Source organism: Globicephala melas, chromosome 4 (assembly GCF_963455315.2).
Source record: "Globicephala melas chromosome 4, mGloMel1.2, whole genome shotgun sequence".
Lineage (NCBI taxonomy): Eukaryota > Metazoa > Chordata > Mammalia > Artiodactyla > Delphinidae > Globicephala > Globicephala melas.
Window position 1 is genome coordinate 14,349,321 of NC_083317.1, and position 23,245 is coordinate 14,372,565.

At 36.3% G+C, this 23,245-nt stretch overlaps 2 protein-coding genes and 2 pseudogenes across 2 annotated transcripts; all 4 read right to left on the minus strand.

Annotated features, from left to right (window-relative positions):
• Positions 1 to 1,979: 1,979 nt before the first annotated feature.
• On the minus strand, positions 1,980 to 10,487 carry LOC115865833 (keratin-associated protein 13-1-like; annotated as a pseudogene).
• An 801-nt stretch (positions 10,488 to 11,288) lies between these two features.
• On the minus strand, positions 11,289 to 11,467 carry KRTAP23-1 (keratin associated protein 23-1). The gene is given in 2 exon segments (XM_030880912.1): positions 11,289 to 11,353; positions 11,356 to 11,467. Coding segments are annotated over 2 exon segments (177 nt in total).
• Positions 11,468 to 17,010: 5,543 nt separating this feature from the next.
• Positions 17,011 to 17,514, minus strand: LOC115865852 (keratin-associated protein 13-1-like; annotated as a pseudogene).
• A 4,337-nt stretch (positions 17,515 to 21,851) lies between these two features.
• On the minus strand, positions 21,852 to 22,418 carry LOC115865831 (keratin-associated protein 13-1-like; the record flags this gene model as incomplete). The annotated part of the gene is made up of 1 exon (XM_030880910.1): positions 21,852 to 22,418. A coding segment is annotated over one exon (567 nt), but the record flags the coding sequence as incomplete, so codon positions are not given.
• Between the last annotated feature and the right edge of the window lie 827 nt (positions 22,419 to 23,245).

A 23,245-nucleotide genomic window follows, 5' to 3' on the forward strand; every position in this document is an offset into this window, starting at 1 on the left:
GTTGTTCAGAATATATTGAATCAAAATGTAAAATGGATGGCTAGTGGGAAGCAGCTGCATACCACAGGGAGATCAGCTCCATGCTTTGTGACCACTTAGAGGGGTGGGATAGGAAGGATGGGAGGGAGATGCAAGAGGGAAGAGTTATGGGGATATATGTATATGTATAGCTGACTCACTTTGTTATAAAGCAGAAACTAACACACCATTGTAAAGCAATTATACTCCAATAAAGATATAAAAAATAATTAATTAATTTAAAAAAAGAATATTGAATCTGTAAATTAGGGATATTGAACAGCTTTCAATCTGTGATATATCTCTATTTATTTGAGTCTTATTTAATTTCTTTCTGCAGTATTTTATAAGTATTAATATGGGAATCTAGAATCTTGAAATGTATTTTTAGATTGTATGTTTTGTTGTCATTACAACATATTTTAGACTTAATTTTTCATGTACTTTTGGTTTGTATATTGAAGTAAAATAGAGTTTTCTGTAGTAATTTTGTACATTCCTAGGATTTTTTTATGCAGACAATCATTATACCTGTGAATAAAGACAACTTTCTTATTCACTTGCTGATATTTATGCCTTTTATTTGTTTTTCTTGTTTACTGCTCTGGCTAAGACCGATAGTACAACGATGACTGGAAATGTTGTGGGAATATGGTAATGTGGCTGATTTTGTGTGTGTTTATATGAGTAAGTAGTGTGCTACCTTCTCTTTTCACAATTGATAAATGTGTATCTTTTTAGTTTTACGAGCCTGTTGTTTATAGTATCTAAGTATATCTGACCAAGGGAGTGAGTGAAAAATGACTGATATTATTAATCTAGTTCATTTAGAAGGCATTTGCAACAAAATCCCTGCTCTGTTATCCCCATGAGCCTGGGAGTTCCATTTTCAAACTCTCCTGAGATCAGGAAATGGGGTCTTTACACATAGTAATTGACTAATTAAATGTCTAATTCAAGATTGCCAGACTCACTCTACCATATTATCCCTATTACCTCACTCTTTAAATTTCACTGTAACTCAGTTCAGTTCCAATATCAGAAGATGGAAAGAAAACTTTTATTCGATGATGTAAGAATTATAAAGGAAATGGCATTTAAAAATGAATCTAAAAGTTGAGACTCTCTTAAATATCGAAAACACAAAAGCTATGAGAATAGATAAGGGAAAATATATGAAGATGAAGTGAAATGACCAAAGCAGAGGGAAAAAATACACACGTGTTCAGGGAAGAATTGAAGTTCAGTTGGTTTATATTAAAAGGAGAAATCTATGTAGAAATGAGAGACAGTGATAGCAATGTAGGATGGGTACATGTGGATATGCTAACTTCATTAATGATAGGTTTTATTATTTCTGTTCAGATTGGTACAATCATCTAATTGGGTACCTTTGCTCCAGCTTCTACCTGGATCAAGCCATTTTTACTCATTCTCCAGACTTAGCTTCTAAAATACTTTCTCTGGGAAGCTTTGTTTACATCTCAGATTGTTATTAAGGTCTCATTGTCAAATGTACTTATATGTTGAAGAACAGCTCTTTTACAGCTTTACTTACTGTTGTAATTAAATTATTATTTGGTTAACCTTGCTAGTTGGTAAGTTCAGAGAAATGGGAATCCCACTTAAAAACCAGTTTTAAATTTTTCTTAATATAGAGAAGTATATGAATGAATGCATTCTCCCTGAAAAAAAAATGTAATAGAACATTTGTTCATCCTGCATTCCCTAAGAACAGAGCTAAATGAATATTATTTTGAGGACTGGTGCTGACAAGATGTTTGACAAGGTACTACTGAGGCATGACTAATAAAAAATATGGGAGTTAAGGCCGGGTTGGGGGGGGGAGAACAAAGCTGTTACCTATAATCACTAATGTGACAAGAATAAATAAATAGAAATTGGTGAAATCAATTGCATGGAAATGACTCATGATGAGTTTCCTGGGAAACTAAATACATTCATCCCCAGAAGTAAGAACCACATGCTGGCTGGTAAAAAGATGACTGGCAATTCCTGGAAATAAAGTTGCTTTGGCAGCAGGAGGTTGGGAGCTGAACCCCTGAGTTCAAATTTCATAGGGACATTGAGTGTAACAGAGGGACAAGAAATGCAGCAGGAGGAAATCAGAAATCTAGTTGGGGCAGGATCTAAGAAGGAAATAATGGGAATCTGGTAGAAAGTAGGGCTGCTTTTGTAAGGAACTGAAGACCCAGAATCCCTGTTGCTGGAATATAGGGAGAACCTTATCTTGATCCTGATAAATTCAGAGTGGCATGGATATAGATACACTACCAAATGTAAAATCGATAGCTAGTGGGAAGTAGCCGCATAGCACAGGGAGATTAGCTCCATGCTTTGTGACCACCTAGAGGGGTGGGATAGGGAGGGTGGGAGGGAGACGCAAGAGGGAGGGGATATGGGGATATATGTATATGTATAGCTGATTCACTTTGTTATAAAGCAGAAACTAACACACCGTGGTAAAACAATTATACTCCAATAAGGATGTTAAAAAAAAAAAAGCTTTGAATCCGGCCTCTGTATCCCAACACCAAATTAAATCTCAGAGACAGTTTTGGGTGAAGTAGAAAAGAATAGCTTTATTGCTTTGCCAGGCAAAGGGGGACACAGGAGGCTAGTGCCCTCAAAACTGTGTGTCCCAAGAACTGGGGGGGAGGGGAGTGGCTGTAAGGAGTTTTATAATCAAGGGGCAGGGTTACTAATAGGGACCGTGGTGCATGCAGGGCCCACATTCCCTCAATCCAGAGATCATCTGGTGTCAGGTGATGAGGGTTGAACTGTGACCTTCTCTGGAAGGAAGAATGCTTCATCAAGTAGTTAACATCTTCCATTTGGTGGTGGTTTTAGTTCTGCAGAAGAGCTCAAATATATTGTTATGTGTTTCCCTTGAGGGGGAACCAGGACTCTGCCCCAAGTCTGTACCCGGTGTTTCTTGACTGCTCTTCCCTTATCTCTGCATCCCCTCCCTTTCCTGATTAGCAACGGTTTGAACCTGCCCTTTGGAACTCAGGAAAGGGGACACAGAAAGGCTTTTGTGCCCAGGAACTCCACAGGGCCCTGCTCAGTTTCAGAGGTAGGGGTTGGCTGTTTCTAGATTGTTGTATGGGATTGGGACAGTTTCTTGAGAAATAATGATAAAAGTTTTTATACTTTGATACTTATATATTTAAATGAGACTTTATTATATTTAACTTCAGCACCAGTTGTGATATTACAAATTTATTCTTTCCAACATTATAATTACTAGTTGTGTGTGAGTACTTCACTTTATGGCTGTATAAATATTATTGAAACTATCCCTGATTCTTCTTTAAAAGTAAGTTTGCTTTTTAACTAGAGTACTTCCGGAGGCCAGAGAACCACTTTCACATCTGAAATATGCAGGTAATTTTTAATCATCAGAGGCTGCTCCGACTTAACCAAAGTGGGCATTTGCATAAGGGGATAACTTGGATTATCACATTTTCAAAACTTATGGAAGTTATAAACAAAATATGATTATGTTCATAGGGGAGCAACCCAATATTACTATTTCAATTTCTGTCAGGGATGTCAAATAAAATTTCTATATTTTCTCTCATTATTTTGATCCCTTTAGATTTCCCAGTACTAGTCTAAAAACCATGAATATTTCCCAAGCATTCTAATAGCGATGATGATGGTGATGATGATGTGGAGGAGAAGAAGAGAGAGAAATGACTGAAGGGGAGAGAAGATGAGATCGCGTGGCACAACTGAAATTACATTAAAATGAAATAAGAGGGATTCCCTGGTGGCGCAGTGATTGAGAGTCCGCCTGCCGATGCAGGGGACACGGGTTCGTGCTCCGGTCCGGGAGGATCCCACATGCCGCAGAGCGGCTGGGCCCGTTGGCCATGGCCGCTGAGCCTGGGCGTCTGGAGCCTGTGCTCCACAACGGGAGAGGCCACAACAGTGAGAGGCCCATGTACCTCAAAACAAAACAAAACAAAACAAAACAAAATGAATTGATATCGCCCCTTAAAGATTTTGTCAATCTGGACTTCCCTGGTGGGGCAGTGGTTGAGAGTCCGCCTGCCGATGCAGGGGACACGGGTTCGTGCCCCGGTCCGGCAAGATCCCACATGCCGCGGAGGCCACAACAGTGAGAGGCCCGCGTACTGCAAAAGAAAAAAAAAATGAAATAGGAATTAGGAGTTCTGTTGTTAGTCTTACCATTAACTTCCTGAGAGACCAAGAAACGAATGCTTCTAGTTCTCAAGTTCTACATCTGTACAATAAGTAAGTTCAGCTTGGGGATCTATACAGTTACTTGTGTCACTCATATTTAATGTACTTAGGAAGAGAGTGAGACATTTTCATTTCCTTAAAGAAATGCCATCTTTGGCAAGTCTGGTTCTCTTTGAGCCACTCTCTTCTTAAATGCTAAAAGGACCTTAAAATATAATGAGCAAATTCCTCACAGGTCTGCTTGAGGGTATAATGAAATACTAACGCTTAGGAAATTTCTTTAGATTCCTTGGCTCTACACAAAGCTAGCATTGTATTTTTATGTTTGGCTCATTTACAGCAAGTTATATTTTTAGCAACTTATTATTTCCTGAAATTATATGTATATTTATAAAAACTTAGAAAATTACCATAAAAAATCAAACAGTAACCAATTTCATGGTGAGAGGCAACCAAACGGACATAGAAGCTCATTTTCAGCTGCTTTGAGTTTGAGACTTGGGAAGGCATTGAGATGAAACAAATGCCTTCTGAACCTGACCCTTCTAGAGCTTCTAGAGCAGCCCATGTATCTGTTTTGGTTTTATCTCACCTAGGTTTAGGCATAACCTCCTTACATACACTTAAGAGAAATGAATCAGACTAGAAACTGGTTGTTGAAATGCAAAATTCAGATACTTTTGCCAACCAAAATGAGGCTAATTCAATGATAGTTAATGAAAGATCATAGGCATTTTTTCCTCAAGTTTACAAATGTATACTAGTCCTTCATTTACTTTTTTTTCATATGAACTGGAACATATGAACTAAATTATTTCCTTGTTTTTCCTAATTCTGTCCTTCTCCAGATACAAACACATGGTCAATTGTTCATGAGTGAATTCAGCTCTCCTCTGCTTCGGAGATTTATAGTCAGAGAAAGTTGTGCCTTTAGTGAAATTCCAGGAAATTACCATATTAAGACACTTAAAATTCTGAAGACATTAGTTTAGACCTTGCACAGAGTTAGGATTTCAAAGCCCATTCACAGGGGAATATTGATCTTTTGTTTTAATCCCACAAATGGACAAGAGAACAAAATTAGAAAATAAACAGATAACAAACCACCACATTGTTTTTGAATTAAGGGGTTTATTACATTTAATTCATGTGAATTTCATTTTGAGGAGAAAATCTATTGAAATAAATTCTATCACAAATGGTGACATTAGACGTTAAATTTGGTTTATTGTTCAGTTTACTGCTGGCAATACATTTTTAAAAGGTGAGAAATCAGTAGATATCAGATAAAAATAAACTACAAATTTTAAATAAAAAGAACCTCATATGGCTGTAAATTAACACCATTCATAAAAATTCAAACATCAAAGAAAAAAATGGATGAAAATTTGGAAATATTTTAAAATGCATAATGATGATATAACCCAGTAAAATTTGAGAGGTACAGCTGTTTAGAAGGAAAATTTTAGATTTTAAAGTATATATAACAATTCAAGAAAGCTTGAAATCAATTATTTTAGTACTTTATATGAGGAACTTAGAAAAAAAAATAGCAATTTAAACCAAAAGTAAATTTAAGATAAAAATAAGAAAGGAAAGAACAGAAATCAATGAAATAGAAGTCAAATATAAAACAGAGAAAAAAAACAAGGTCAAAATTTAGATTTTGAGAAAATCAATTATTTTAATTTTTAAAAGAAACATCATATAAGAAAAGAAGTAACCAACAGCTTCACAAAATTTAAATAATTATTTGGAAAAATATTTATTTTTCTATATTCCAAAGGAGAATTAATTTTTTTTTCATTTTTTCCAGTAGGCAAGGTAAATATCTTAGCCTTCCTCATTCTCCCTCTTTTCCAAACACTTCCTCAAAATAGCCCTGTTGGCAAACTTAAGAGTAACCACAGGATGAGCAGGGAGCAGAACTACTCTTAGACAAAGTGGAAAGTTAATCCATTTGTTTTCAAAGGGTATAGAATCTTAGTTCATAACCTCTGCACCAATCAAAGAGGCTCATGGCCTCATTCTTTACTAGTTTATTTTCATCTTTAATTCTACATTTGTATTAAAGTGAATGATGAGGGTTATCAGTTGAAGGAGACTTCCCAGGAACTCAGAACCTGGTCAACCCAGCTCCAGTCTTGTATTGATTATTCTGTACAGTGTAGGATTCCAGGGGCAGCTTTTTTTTTTTTAAAGAAAAAAACGTAATTATAAAACTGGGCATTTCCAAAATATGTGTGGTCTTTACCGTGGAAATATTGACTTGCAAGTTTTTTTGTTTGTGAGTCTGTATTCCTTAGATATGGATACAATTCTTTCTGATATGAGAAGTGTTATTGATAGATTATAGTACTTTTTCAACTGCACCCACTTCTGGAAATTGTTGATCAAATCAGGCAGGGTCAAATTAATTATTTTACAGAAAATTTTTGAGGATAAAATTTTTCTGAAAATTTTTATTTTTTCTTTATTTTTGAAGGATATTTTGAACTGATACAGGCTGACTTTTTTAAAAAAACTTAAATCTTTAACTTTCTGTTTGAGAATATCCATTAGGTTGTTGTTGTTGTTTTTAAATGTACATATCTCTTAAAATTCCCTATATATTTATTAGTTATATCCATCTTTTTCTTAAATTATTCACATATCCATCATGAGCATTTTAGCCAACTAATTCTAATAAGTGTGTTAAATGTGAATTTCCTCTTATTGATTGTTATTCTTTTGATGGGGGCAGTAACACTTACATACTTTCTGACATTTTTTTGTAATGTTTTATTGCATTATGACATTGTATATAAAAGAACAGTGTATCTTGTAGTATAAATATTTATATTTTTGTACACATATGATTATATAATTATGTAATTGATACACATATATACACACAAATATATATATGAAAATATTTTGATTTAATGTTTTCAAGAGAATGTAAGTCCTTTTTTCTGCATGTTAGATGGGTCAAGGGCTTATCAGTAATGTTCTTCTAATAACTGAGTTAGGCAGGCACCGTCTCTATTTTTTTTAATTTTTTAATTTAATTTAATTTATTTTTTATACAGCAGGTTCTTATTAGTTACCCATTTTATGCATATTAGTGTATATGTGTCATCTGATTTTAATCAGCTTGATTGAACCTCTAGTTTGCCTATACTTTGACCAGGTATTCTGACACTCCCTTATCTGAGCTCATTATTATATTTTATTTCAGCTGGGAGGGATATTGGCCCATAGTTTCAGACTGTTTTAGTTTGCCTTTGAAGTCATTTGAGTTTTGTACATTTTAGTTACTGTATTTTACAGTTTTTGCATTTTTCATTTTCATCTTTATATATTCAAGCCCTCTGTCAAAATTCTTAAACTCGTCTTTAATTTCTTAAGAAAAATAACCACAATTATTTTTGTGTATATTTCTAATATGTTCATTATCTGGATCTCCTGTAGACTTGTTTGTACTCTATGTTGTCTCTGTTCTTGTCTTGCTTTTTTTTGCAGTATTGATAGTTTTTAATCAATTACTATAGGTAATTAGAGGTCTATTTGCAGAATTTACTCTGGAAGTACCAAGCTGGGGTAAGATTAGTAATATTGTCATATCATCAAGATGGATGTAATTCAAAGGTTGACTTCAGTTCCTGTGAAACATATTCTGTTTGTATACCCTTAAAATTCTAGTGGAGTTTTAAAATCCTATAATGTTTCAAAATCCTAGAATGTTTACCAATATCCCCAGTTCCTTACAATGCCATGGGAGTCTAATTCTGTTCATTCACACTATGAGCCCATTGACGTTTTTGGATTTAGTGGGCAACTCTAGGAAGAAATCAGCCCAAATACCAACATTTCTTTTGACTTAAAACCTCTCCTAATTTTGATCTAGCAGTTCTTAGCCTGGTAATGCTCCAGTGTTTGTGCACAGATTATTTTATCCAGTTTTACTAGCGTTCTAGTAGTGATTTGAACTACCCACTCTGATGCTGACAAAAGTTATACTTGGTAAATGATATCATGTTACACTTCTATATATAAGGATGGTTGGTAAAAATATTTATTTTACAATATATGCAAAATTATTTAGAATAGACAAGAAATCTGGTGTGAGAATTATCACTGGAAGTCGGTTCCAGTAAATTTAATAGGTGGAGAGGAAACCTAGGATTAATGTCATTAATGTCATTCAAAATTCAAACTTCAAAATGATGGAATAATGTGCAGCCATTAGAAATGCTATCTAAACCTATTTACCAAATGACTTAATTGCCCATTGTAAATTAATTGCCCATATATTCCCTGAACATACCAGGTAACTTTATATCTCTCTGCTTTGTCCATTCCATTTTATTTTTCCAAACTTTTTCGATTCTATCCTATACTACTTCTGTTTTTGCTTTTAATAGGAGGTTCCATCTTTTAGGAAAATTGTGAACATCAATTTCTCTGTAAGACTGGGATCTTTGGCCGGATCTTGAGTCCCTTTGAACTTCCATTGCCTCATGTTTAAAAAACAAACAAACAAACAAACATGTAGCACACAAAAGTTATGTTCCTCTGAGTGCTATTTAAAGTTCTAAAGAAATAATGACTTGAAAATCTCTTTGAACGTTTATTTAGCTCAACACAAAGATAATGCCCTTTTATTATTAGATTTGTCTCCTTTTCAAAATGTGTCCAACAGCAATGTACCATTTTCTGAAATCTGTGTCCTATAAAAAAGATTAGCACATGACTATAAAAAAGTAAAAGTAAAGGATATCCATTTTTTGCTGACATAAAGGTTGTGGTTCTCAGCCATATATAGCCTGAGCCACTGGAAAGCATAGAGATAAAAACTCACACATCCTGAATCAAAATTCTTCACAACAAGAATAATTGGCTTCCTTCTTACATGCTGTAAAAAAATGACTTTCATGGAAAAGTACTTACTGAGATTCAAAAAGTCGGTCACTTTTACCAACCAACTTTGGACGAACTTAATAGAAGTTATTTAAGCTTTATATTTAGTATTTTCTGAAAATATACAGACACAAGTTAGATTTATATTTAATTTTTGTTTTATGTGCAAACCTAGAACTATACCTAAATTTTATTCTTTCTCTCTGCATTCCATACATATCCATTAACTTTTGTGCTTTTCTTCTCCTGTGAAGAGAGGTATAAGGACACATGATTTAAAGAACAAGGCTTTTATAGCTCTTGAGATGTTTATTTGTACTGTCTAATAATAATAACATATATGGATGCCAGAATAAATGTGTTTATTTACTTAAGATAATTAGATACTGTTAAATTTTGAAGGATATCTAATAATTGGATGATTTCCATCACCAATGCAGGTATATGATTTAAAGTTTAGGTTTGTTACTTAGTTTTACATTCTACAAGACCAAATCTGTAAGTTAGGTTGGGTGGCTGGCTGCAGAGTGAGTGAACAGCCAGTCTTTGGGGACCATGAAGAGGGTTGTTTCTTGTGAGAATAAAATAGTTGTCATTTGGGGTTTCCCTGGTGGCGCAGTGGTTGAGAGTCCGCCTGCTGATGCAAGGGACACGAGTTCGTGCCCCGGTCTGGGAAGATCCCACATGCCGTGGAGCGGCTGGGCCCGTGAACCATGGCCACTGAGCCTGCGTGTCCGGAGCCTGTGCTCCGCAACCGGAGAGGCCGCAACAGTGAGAGGCCCGCGTACCGCAAAAAAAAAAAAAAAAAAAAAAGTTGTCATTCTGCCAAAAGATCTAGACATCCAATAAATTGGTCTTTAGAAGCCAGATCCACAGATAGGCCGAAAATCAAAATAGGTTGGGTGGCAGAATCTGGATCCATAGCCCAAGGTAGGAGAGCCCTGGACTCTATAACCCAGGTGTCTGAAGCCACTGGATCCACAGCCCAGTGGGTAGCAGCTTCTGGATCCAGAGCTCAGGGAGCAGCCTCTGCTGGACCTAAAGCCCAGAGACCCAGCATATATTGTCTAACAGGGATGGTAGAGAGTGGAGGTCCTCGGACAGTAGCAGGATGTCTGGCAAGGACTGGACACCGCACTGAATGCCTGGCACATTGTGGGCTCATAGCAGGTTTCCTGACAGCTACTGTAGAGAGAGGAGCCCAGCTGGCAGGTGCTGGGAGAGTAGAGGTCAGTGCTATAGACCAGGTTGCTGGAGTAGAAGGAGTCTGGGTAGTGCAGATGACTCCCAAGGGAGCTGGAGGAGAAGTTTCCAGAACAGCAGTTGTAGGACATGTTGACAGGGGATGTGAGTTCAGCTGAATTAGACTGACAGTATTTTGTGGCATTAGACTGAGAATATTCTGTGGTATTTATATACTCTCAGAAATAGGTGTTTACAGCTACAAGGTCACCATTCCTACATGTCTGCTCCCTCATGTGCATAGTATTACCTCAATCATCATTTCTGTAATTGCAGCTGCATAGTTCCCTACACATTGTATTTATGGGTGCTATAATAGTTTTGGTTACAACACAAAGCCAATAAGCTAGTCATGTCACAAATGGCATGACCGTTTTATATTAATGACCATCCCATCACAGCCAAGAATGTCCCTCCTTCCTGGTATATGCTGCATGTGTATCTGAGTCTGGCTTTGCTGGGGTATGCATTCCTTCTAAGGATGGAGATCAAAATGGTACCATCTTCCTTTTTTATTTGGTTAGAGGCATAGCTTTGGCCTTCTAAAAAGCCTTCTAAAGATTGAAACTACTTGTGACTATTCATTTTTTTCTCCAAAATTAATTTCCAAGTATTAAATATTAATGCAGATATATCCAATGGAGAAAGCCCAGCAATGTTACAAATGGAATGGAGGAGAGCTACTAACAGAGGGAACCCTGGGTCTAAAGCCATTGGATCCACAACCCAATGAGTAGCAGTTTCCAGATCCAGAGCTCAGGAAGTTGCAGCTGCTGAACCTAAATCCCAGAGACCCAGGGTAAGTTTTCCAGCAGAGTGTGGAGGTCCTTGGGTGGTAGCAGGATGTCTGGCAGTGACTGGACACCACACAGGATGTCTGGCACCTGGTGGGCTCACAGCAGGTCTCCTGACTGTAAAGAGAGGAGTCCAGCTAGCAGGTGTTGGGAGAGTAGAGGTCAGTGCTGTAGACCAGGTTGCTGGGGTAGAAGGAGCCACGGGAGAAGCCTGGCTAGCACTGGTAACCCCCAAGGGAGTGGGAGGAGAAGTTTCCAGAGCAGCAATTGTAGGACATCTTGACGGGAGATATGAGTTCAGCAGAAATACACTGAGAATATTCTGAGGTCTAAGGTCATCTTGTGGACTGGGTAATTATATACTCTTGTCAATGGTTTGGCACAGTACTGGTGCAATCCTCTCACATTTTTCACTCCTCTTCTGCATGTGTGTAATTCATTAATCGTCTCTGTAATTGCAGTTGACTAGTTTCCTACTTATTCTATTTACTGGTGCCATGATTTTTTATAACACAAAGCCAATGACCATTCCTGTACAGAAATTCTAGGACAATTTGTCAGTTATCTTCATCCTATTAAGGACAGGAAAGCCCATTTTTTACTTCCTGGCCATGACTCCATGTATATCTACTCCTGCTTTGCTCTGGGATTTCTTCTGTCACTTTTCTACCATGTCAAGTGATCAGTGGCATAACTTTGTCTTTTATAAGGATGCTTCTAATGATTGATTCTACTTGTCACTACTGATTCACATTCTTCAAATTTATTTTCCATCTATCACATATTATTATACAGTGCTCCTCATATCCAATGGAGGGAAGAAAAATAACACATAATGAGAAATGGTTAGAAACAGAAAGGAATCAGGCAAACATTTAAAGACAAAGTTACTCCAGAAGACTGAATTAAGATGGAACCACAGGAAGAAACTGATTGTGGCATGTGAAGAGGGAGTGGGGATAATGATGGTAGTTTGAGAAACTGGGAAAAGGGATGAAGAGACAGGGATTTCAGGTATCTCTTCTACTTGCTTTGAGACTATGGATCTAAATGCCATTACAAAAAAACACTTCAAAAATGAATATAATTTATATATTTTCATATATTTTTATTTACCTCATAAAAATTTTAAAAGAACCTGGGTTCTGCATCCTAGAACAACTCAGGCTTTTCTCTGCTCATACTGTGAATGATTTTTGTGCATTTTTCAAAGTCAGTTCCTTTTCTGTAATTTCTTTCAAAAATATAAAATATTTTCCCTTTGTCACCCCTGTTCTCCATTTTATTTTTTCTGTTGTATAATATAATAGCTGAGTGCTAATTTCCAGTGGGCTAATTATATCAGATAAACTTGCACTGAAATAAACACAGAAATTCTTTAGGATGAAGGAAAATAATCTTAAAAGGAAACATTAAGTTTCAAGAAAGAATAGAATATTTGCTAGTTGGATTCTCCAGGAAGCAGACACTGAGACAGGAATGGAAGAACAAAAAGTTTGTAAGAGAGTAACACTTGTGAAAGAAAAAAAAGCCATTATACCACCTTGTTCAGTCATTGACAAGGGGCTGCCATGAGAAAAACCTGACTTTGGCTTGAAATCCGAGGCAGATTCCAAGGAAGCCAACAGAGAAAGGCTGTCAACTAACCTCACTTGTCACATCTGGATAGCTATTCCTTTTTTGAAGTGATGTGAAGTGAGTTCCAGTGCAGATCTGTACCTGTCACAGTCCACCATTTTCACCTTGAGGGTCAACTTATCAGGAGAGAGATTCTCCGTAGCTCTGGTTGGCCTCTCTTCCTGAGGGGAAATGTTCAAGAGTGACTGGGTGGGATGAAACGCACTCTGTCACTGCATTTGATCTTGGAGCTGAGATGGATACTCATTATTTCCCTCCTTCACAATCCATTAGAAATTTGCTTCACCCTCAGCTACCACTTCTATTGGTCTCAGTGGATTTCTTGGTGGTATTACCTATGCCCTTTCCTAAGAAGTATGAACACTGATAATCATACCCTTTTCTTGCTATAGTTACTGCATATGACAAATCACATCAATTGGGCGGGAATTTTCAAGGGCCATCCAAGTAGATCGACTGAGCTCCACACATACTCCCTCTTACCTTCACTGTGTAACAGTAACCCTACTATTTTCTACTAAACAGGATCATCTACCCTTGGATTAGATGGTAACTCTTTTTTTTTTGCTTGCTGGTACCTGAAACAAGGAACTCGAAGTGCTCAGCCAGCAGTCATAATTGTAGTTCAGTGAGACCCTTGGTATGTCCGTTAGAAAGTTTATCTTTGGGAACAGGTCTTCTATCCTTGGAAATTCCAGTTGCAGAAATAGGAAGCACAAAGTTCTTAAACGGGTCATTGGGGATGACAGTAAGTGGATATTTGGGACCCAATCTTTGAGGACATTGCTTCCATGCTCCAAGCAAACTTCAGCTTTGCCGTCAGTGGGGCTATTTAATGCACTATCAGGCAGACAGCTTCAGGGTCCTGTGGTTTTTGATATAACTTGTGGATCCCATTTCTTGCTGTCTCTACTATGAAGTGGATTTCCTGATTAGATGCTGCCTTGTGAGGAATTCCATGCTGGTGGATCAAGTTTTTCATCAGCTCCTGAATAATATTGCTGCTGAGATAAGCACAAAAAGCAGAGGCTTACTCTGAATAGGTAGTTATGTGTTTGAGGATGAACCACTGATCCTTTCAGGCACAAGGGGGCCATGTTAACTTGCAACCAAGTGACCGGTTGGTTTCCTTGAGGAATAGTGCCATACTGGGAGTTTAGCATTAGCCTCCATTGCTGACAGATTGGACATTTGTAGTGGCATTAATTATATCAGATTTGTAAGTGGGAGCTTATGCTGTTGGACCCATTCATAGCCTCTTTGGTCACTTATTCACATGCTCATCTTGCCAGCATGGTGAGGACTTCTGGCAAAGGCAAGCTAGCTCGACTGACAGTCATTTTGTCAACTTGATTTTTTAGTTCCTCTTCCATGATAGATGCATTCTGGTGGGCATTGAGAAGAAATACAAAGATCTTGACACTTTGGACCAACTTGCATATATCCATCCATATGTCTCTATACCAGATTTTATTGTCTGAATATTATATATTCTCCCTTCCAGGTTTTTAACTAGCTGCTCAGGTCAATTGCAACTGTCCAGGAATCTAGATGTATCATCAACTGGGACCACTTTTCTCTTTTATACAAAGTGGATAACCAGGTGCTAGACATATGATTCTACACATAGAGAAAGCATATTTTTCTCATCATGGTGTTTAAAGGCATCCATGCAATGAGCCAATCCATCTGCAAGCCTTGCTTGGGCTTTTCCCTTCCTCCTTCAGCTGGTCATTTGAGGCACCAAATGTGACCACATATGTGATCTGAGAAAGAGGTGGTGGTGCAGTGCTGGTCGGTGACATGGAGGTCTGGGCTTCTGCTCATGGAGTCTGCTTTCTTGTTCTGCTAGTGTTCATTCCTCTATGAGCTATTTCTGTCTTACAATGGATTGCTACTGAGTCCACCTGACTTCATGACTTGGAAGTTTCAACAGAACGCAGCTCACGATGGAAGCTACAGATGCATGATCACTTGTCCCACAGTCAAGTTTTGTACCTCTACCAGGTCCAAGTAGTTTCCAAGGATCTGATTATCCAAAGATATGTTAATTTTCAACTACAGATTATAAGACCTTGTTCTACAACTTTATTTGCCTGCATTGTGATTTTCCCACTGAGGTGTGCCGTAAACTTCACATTGCAGTTTTATTGTATTTTTATTTTTTTCAATACCACAGATGCCACCAACACCATATGGTCTGCCAGATTGTTTGACCCAACCAGTAGGGTTGCTTGCATCTGAGACTAGACCTACAGAATCTTTTCCTGCTCCTGATCTAAAGGAAGATTTGTATTAGGCCAGAGAGGTACTTCTACTTGGGGAGTATGTTTGTTCCAGAACCCCAAAAAGCCTACCAGATGCTCTGCTACTTTATTTGTAGTTGGGGATTTAAGAGATTTAACTGTTTGTTATATTTTTTATATTTTTTATATTATTTTATATATTTAATATGAATATATATAAAATAAGGAAATATAATGACATACTATTTTACATAATATTTGACAAAAGTTTTATTTTATAAAGTATTTTAAAATGTTTAAATAAGTAGAAAATAAAATGAAAATGAGCAGGCAGAAAGCTATTTTAACAGTATGAATAAGAGAAGATGAATCCTAAGATTAATGTGATCCAAAACTCAAGATATCCAAAACAATGAAGTGAAAGAGACCAATTATACCTCTCTAGCTGATTTTCCATTACTAATCCATACAAATTGTAACTTGATTTTCAATAATTTCCTGAACACAAGTACCTTTGTACCTCTCTGCTTTGATCATTTTATTTCACCTTCTCAGAATTCTCTTTATTCTCTCCCATGTTGCTTGCGTCTTCACTTCTTATATTAGTCCTCATCTATCATATAGATAGATGGTTTTATTTGGTTTTATTGTAAGACTGGGACCTATAGTGAACCCTTAATCTGCTTTGAGTCTTCATTTCCTTCTGTGTAAATTAACTAGTTCATAAAATGTATGTTTCTCATAATTCTTATAGTGATCTGAAAAATGATGAATAGGAAAATTCTTTGAACCTTGTTCTTTATCTCTGTATAAAGATACTGTCTTTTGGCTATTTTCTTTAGACCTTATCAATATGTTATCTATACTAGCACTATGCTGTTTTCTGAAATATGTGACCTATAAAATGTCAGAATTGCAACATAAAACATAAAAACAAGGAGTGTGTAAACGTGTGTTGCAATATGAATGAAATAGCGACTTCTGATGGTTTGAAAGCCTTGTTTTTCCAGCCATATTTAATTTGGATCTTGGATACAATAGGTGAAAATCTACATCTCATGAACCTAATTAATTCTCACCAAATATAATTGGCTTCCTCTTTACACCTGTGAAGAAATCAATTACATACAAAGATACTCAATGAGATGAAGGGATATGGTTTTTTTGCCACCCAACATTGACTGAATCAAAGAAAGTTCTCTAAACTAATGTACAAAACTTTTCATATAACCTAAAATTTTTCCCCATTCAGTTGTATTTTCCAAATTGCTTGCTTTTCTCCTTCAGTCAGCAAACATCAAGGCCCCATATTCTTTGAAGAAAATGTGCTCTATGCCACTCCTGAGATTATTATTCACGTGAAGTTTATACATGCAATGTAAGGATTTCAGAAAACAGAAGTTTTGAAGAAGAAAATGTTTAAACCCTGAAATAAATTAGTTCAAATCTCTCAATATTAGTTTTTCAAAGTTTGCTTTCAGAGGTATAGTAAACGTTAACTCAAAAACAGCCTCCAAAAAAAGCAAAAGGAAAAAAACCCCACTTAACTAGTTAAAACTAACAATAAAATTAGTAGCATATTTGCAAGCCAGATTGAATGAGTTTATTAGATTATATTCATTTAGATTTTTATCCATTTTGTGAATAAAATTCATGAACAATGATCCCATTAATTTATTAACATTAATTCATTGTTTGTTAACATGAATTTCATTAATTGATTTAGTAATATATTTCATTCATTTTACTAATTCCGTTAATTTATTCCATAAAATTAATCATTAAGTTCAGTATATGTGGCAGACAGTTTTTTGGTCAGTATTTTACGAATGGAAAAAAGATGAAGAACAGGTGATATTCCCGAAGATCATGAAGATGATAGAAGCTCTGTATAGAGGTTGGACACATTGCTCACATCTGAATGTTCCACAAGCTGATCAATAGAAGGCAGATCCACAGATTGGTCTGTAACACAGTGATTGGCAACTCCTAGAGGCAAAGTAGGATGGACGGCAGAACCCAGATCTATGGCTCAACTAAGCGAAGGCATAGACTTCATAACCCAGGGGTCTGAAGCCATGGGATCCAAAGCCCAGTGTGTAGCAGCTTCTGGATCCATAGCCCAGGGAGAAGCTTCTGCTGGACCAAGAGCCCAGAGACCCAAGATAAGCTGTCCAGCAAGGACTGTAGAGCATGCAGGTCCTTGGGCGGTAGCAGAATGTCTGGCAGGGACTGGATAGCACACAGGTTGTAAGGCACCTGATGGGCTCATAGCAGCCACTCTGGAGAGAGGAGCCCAGACGGCAGGATCTGGGAGAGCAGCGGTCAGTGCTGTAGACCAGGGTGCTGGGGTAGGAAGAGCCACAGGAGGAGCCTGAGTAGCACAGGTGGTCCCCAAGGGAGCGGGAGGAGAAGTTTCCTGAGCAGTGATAGTAGGACATGTTGACAAGAGATGTGAGTTCCAATGAGTGACAATGAGAAGATTCTGAGGTTTAATGTCACCTCCTGGACTGGGGTGTTTTTATACTCTTAGCCATGGGTGTGGCATTCTACACAGTCACCTTTCTCATGCTTGTAATCTCTCATCTCTGTATGTGTAATTCAATAATATCTTCTGTAATTGCAGATGAAAAATTCCTTTCATCTCATATTCATGGGTGAATTCACCATGTTGTTAAAGCACTAAGCTAATGACCTGTTCCAAAGTCAGAAATTCTATGACTACATGTCTTTGATGCCATCTCATCATGACCAGAAAATCCCCTACTCTTCTCGCTGGCCAAGATTCTTTGTTCATTTGACTGTATATTGGCTGGAGGCTTCTTACCTCTAAGGGAAGAGATTAAGATGAAGTAATTTTTTTTTTGTCAGTGGAATAAAGGTACCCTATTTGCCACCAATGATTTTCTTTCCCTAACTTTATTTCATTGCCTAAAATTATTTTTATATATTTTATTATAAAATTGCTTCTCAAATTCTTTAGAAAGAGAAAATAGATCAGATAAACTGAATAAGAAATATGGTGGATTACAGAGATAAACCAGAACAAATGTTTAGAGGCAAAAATGACTAAAGAAGTCTACTTTGAAGCAGAAACTCAGGGGATGCCAATATGTGCACATGTGAAATGACTCAGAGTCAAATATTTTAGAGTCAATTGGAGATAAGTAGTGACTTTATGGGGTTTTCTTTCTCTGTAGTTTAAATTAAAAAGTTCAATATGAGTATAGTTTATGGCTTTTCATATATATATTGTCCCTTTTGTCATCTATATTTAAAATTTTCTAGAGGTCTTTCTTCTCTAGAACAACTCCCAAGTAATACCTTCTGAACATTTCTACCTTCAGATTCTTTCATATGATTTTCTTTTTCACTTTAAAACATATTTTTTATCTACTCTATTCCTTTAAGATTATTTTTCCACTGTAAAATATCCAAATATCTTCTTTTTATAGAGCTTTCCATAACAGGTAAACCTGAACTAAAATGAATATTGAAGAATTTTCTCAAATTAAAAAGACAATAATCTCAGGGGGAAATTTGGAATTGCAGGAGGGGAAATGAAGACTGAAATATGAGTAAATTATGTCTAAATACACATTGTACACAGCACTAATTAAGTGGTTCTTAATATATAAGAAGAAGTAAACAGTAATAAATTAAGAATGATCATTAAAATCTAAGATTTTGCTTAAAAATTAAAAGCCTGGAAAAAATAACAAAAGAGTAAAATTATAGCATTAAACCATTTTATTACTCCTCAAATGCATGAAAGGAGACAAAAAGAAACATAAAAGATGGATTAAATAACAATAAAATAGTAAATATGAAGGTAGAAATCTGACTGTATCAATAATTAAGTTAAATATAATATGACAAATAGTCCATATAAAAGACTTAGAATATCAGACTGGAATGAAAATCAAAACTATTTTCTACATAAAAGAGATTTTCTTAAATATGAGGAAACAGAAAAGGAAACATAAAAGATATATCTGGCAAAAGAAACAAAAATGCTAGTTCTACTTTATTAATTTCAAAGTTTGCTATATGTTAAGAAGTTTATTGTATATTAATCAAGATATTTCTTAACAATCAATCTGTCGGACTACCAGGAGGATACATATTACTTCATTAGTTATTTAAATGTTACACTAAGACCACACCATCCAATAGAGTAGGCACTAGCCACATATATCAAATTCAATTTGCATACATTAAATTAAATTAAATTAAAATTCAGTTCCTCAGTCATATTCATCACATTTCAAGTGCACAACAGATAACGTGTGGCTAATGGATACCAAATATTGGAAATTGCAGATAAAAAATATTTTCAGCATCAAAGAAAATTCTCTTAGGCAGTGCTGCCTTAGGGATCACAGCCGATTTGTTGATTTGTTAATGTAAATTCATATTTTTACTGTTTTCTGTACAATGCAAGAATGTGAGAAATCTTAAGGCCATTTATCCTTACACCAATTCATGTATTATTATGTTAGTATTTTCATTTTATGTATGCTTATGCATATTGATAAATATTGGTCCCCATGTTTTTACAGGCAATATTTGCTTAAATGTACCCAATATATATTTTTTATTTACTCTTTATTCTTTCCTACATTTTTTTGCTATAGGCTAGGATCATTTTGCTTTTGACTATGTATAACTTTTATCTATATATTTTGTGCTGGAAGGCTAGTGACAAGTTCTCGAAGTTTTCAATTGTCTGAAAATATCTGTATTTCTATTTCCTTTTTGAAACAGATACTCACTAGTGATGTATTCTAGTTTTAAATTGTTCTTTCTTCACAAATTTGAGACTATTTAATTTTTTTCCTACCTTCCCCTTTCTATATGTTTAGAGTTCAGTTGTCAATTTTATTGTTGTTGTTGTTGTTTTTGTGGTACACAGGCCTCTCACTGTTGTGACCTCTCCCGTTGTGGAGCATAGGCTCCAGACACTCCGTGGCATGTGGGATCTTCCCAGACCGGGGCACGAACCTGTGTGCCCTGCATCGGCAGGCGGACTCTAAACCACTGCGCCACCAGGAAAGCCCTATTGTTGCTTTTTTTTGAAGGTAACTTGATTTTTTCCCCATAGGTTGTTTTACATTTTTTTTTCTTTTTCTTGTTCATCAGTTTGACTCCATTGTGCCTAGGTGTGGGCCTTTCTTCATATTTGTCATACATGGGATTTGTAACATTTCTTGAATTTGTGAATTGATTTTCCTCTATTTGGAAAATTCTCTCTGGATCTGTTTCTATTCTATGCTTTGTCTCTTAGATTTGGTGATGTCTTGACTTGTCAATGGCTGTTAATTTTTCATTGAATATGAACGTGTATATATATATTTATATATATGTATATATACATGTGTCTGTGTATGTGTCTGTGTATATATATATATATATATATATATGTATACATACACACACAACTTGTTTTAGGACTCCAGTTGAAATTTTTAGACCTTTCCATATTCTCCATGTTCCTTATGCTCTGGAATGCTGTTCAATATTTTTATGCTTTCTTAACTTTTTAGTTTGAACATACTCTTCTGAACAATCTCTAATAGTTTCTTCAGCTATGTTTAATTTATTTTTAATCCAATTGTAACCAATTCTACATTTAATTTATTGCATTTTTTAATATTAGAATTTCTACTTGATTCTTTTAATATGTTTCAATGTTCTGCCAAAATTTTCTATCTCTATTTCTTAAGCATATGGATTATAGTTATTATAAGATCTATGTCTTACCTTTCTATTTACTGAATCCCTTGTAAGTCTGTTTATACCACATAACACATATTTTGGTTTTAATAATTTCTTAACTTCTTGAAGTCTGATAAATTTTCCTTGGATATCAAACTATAACTGTATCACCTATATATTCATCTATATTTACATATTCATTTATAGCTATATATTCATTGGTAATTATAGCTATATAAAACTATATCTATAACTGTATCTATGTGGGGATCCACATCCTACAAGGGAATCAATCTAATTTCTGATTCTGAGATATTCTATTCAAACAATACTCTTCCACCAGTTATAGTCTGAGTAAGAAAAATATCTGAGATCCTCTAAAATTTGTTCAAATCCCCAACTTTGTAGGATTTCAGAACCTATTCCCATGTGCATATTGATCTTTTTCTTTTTTTTGCGGTGCACGGGCCTCTCACTGTTGTGGCCTCTCCTGTTGTGGAACACAGGCTCTGGACATGCAGTTTCAGCGGCCATGGCTCACGGTCCCAGCCGCTCTGCAGCATGTGGGATCTTCCCAGACCGGGGCACGAACCCGTGTCCCCTGCATCGGCAGGTGGACTCTCAACAACTGCGCCACCAGGGAAGCCCTGATCTTTTCATATTATCTTTTTTATCTATCACAATCAAACCCTAGTCAATAAACACTTTTATCTATTACAATCACATAAACAATAATAATAAACAACTAACAATAATAAACATAGCTGGATATCAGAATCAATTAATTTATTAGATTATAATGACTTTTCACACAATTTTGGAAGAAAATACAATGTCAATTCTATCTGCAATGCAGACTTTAGACTTTATTTTGAGTTAGTACTTTAATAATAAAAATTGTTAGATAAAGTTTGTCAGCCAACGTTCAGGACCAGAGATAAGGTGACAATTTGATAATTAGAAATAAGAGGGTAATTCTTCCTGTAGATGATGAAAACAATAAAGGTTATGAATAGAGTCATTGAAGACATTGGACAAGATTAAAAATTATGTACGATGATCAGTAGGAGCCAGATCCACAGGTTGGTCTGTAACAAGACTGGAAGTTCCCAGAAGTGAAGTAGGATGGGTAGCAGAATCTAGATCCATAGTTTAGAGAAGGGAAACCACGGACTCTGTAAGCCACGGGTCTGAAGCTACTGGAACCACAGCCTGGTAAGTAGGAGCTTCCAGATCCATAGCCCAGGGAGCAGCTGTTGCTGGACCCAAAGCCTAGAGACCTAGAATAAGTTGTCTGAGAGGGCCTGCAGAGTGTGGAGGTTGTTGAGTGGTAGCAGGATATCTGGCTAGGTCTAGACAGCACATAGAATGTCTGATACCTAGTGGGTTTACAGCAGGTCTCCTGACAACCACTGTAGAGAGAGGAGCCCAGCTGGCAGGTAGTAGGAGAGCAGGAGACAGTACCAGTACCAGTAGACCAGGTTGCTGGATAAGAAGAGCCACAGGAGGAGCCTGAATAGCACAGGTGGTCCCCAAGGAAAAAAGAGAATTTTCCAGAGCAGCGGTTGTAGGACATATTGACAGGAGATGTGAGTTCAGCTGAATTACAGTGAGAAGATTCTGAGTTTGAATGTTACTCCTGGACTGTGGTATTTATATATTCACAGTAATGGGTGTGGCACCTTACAGTAACATCTTTCCATATTTGAGCCCACTCATTTGCTTACATGTAACTCAGTAATTCTTTTTGTAATAGCAGTTAACTAACTCCCTTCATCTTATATTTATAAGTGAACTCATTTTTATAGCTCTATGTCAATGAATTATATCTATGTTATGAATGGTCTGACAGCATGGAATTAATGTCTACTTCATCATGGCCAAGTAAGCCCTTCTTATTTTCTTGGGCAATAACTCCTGCAGGATCATATGGTAGCTCTATTTTTAGTTTCTTAAGGAACCTCCATATTGTTCTCCATAGTAGCGGTATCGATTTACATTCCCACCAACAGTGCAAGAGGGTTCCCTTTTCTCCACACCCTCTCCAGCATTTATTGTTTGTAGATTTTTTGGTGATAGCCATTCTGACAGGTATGAGGTGATACCTCATTGTAGTTTTGATTTGCATTTCTCTAATGATTGGTGATGTTGAGAGTCCTTTCATATATTTTTGTGAAATTTGGATATCTTCTTTGGAGAAATGTCTATTTAGGTCTTCCGCCCATATTTGAATTGGGTTGTTTGTTTTTTGATATTTAGCTGCAGGACCTGCTTGTAAATTTTGGAGATTAAACCTTTGTCAGTGGCTTCATTTGCAATTTTTTTCTCCCATCCTGAGGGTTGTCTTTTTGTCTTGTTTATGGTTTCCTTGGCTGTGCAATAGCTTTTAAGTTTCATTAGGTCCCATTTGTTTATTTTTGTTTTTATTTCCTTTTCCCTAGGAGGTGGGTCAAA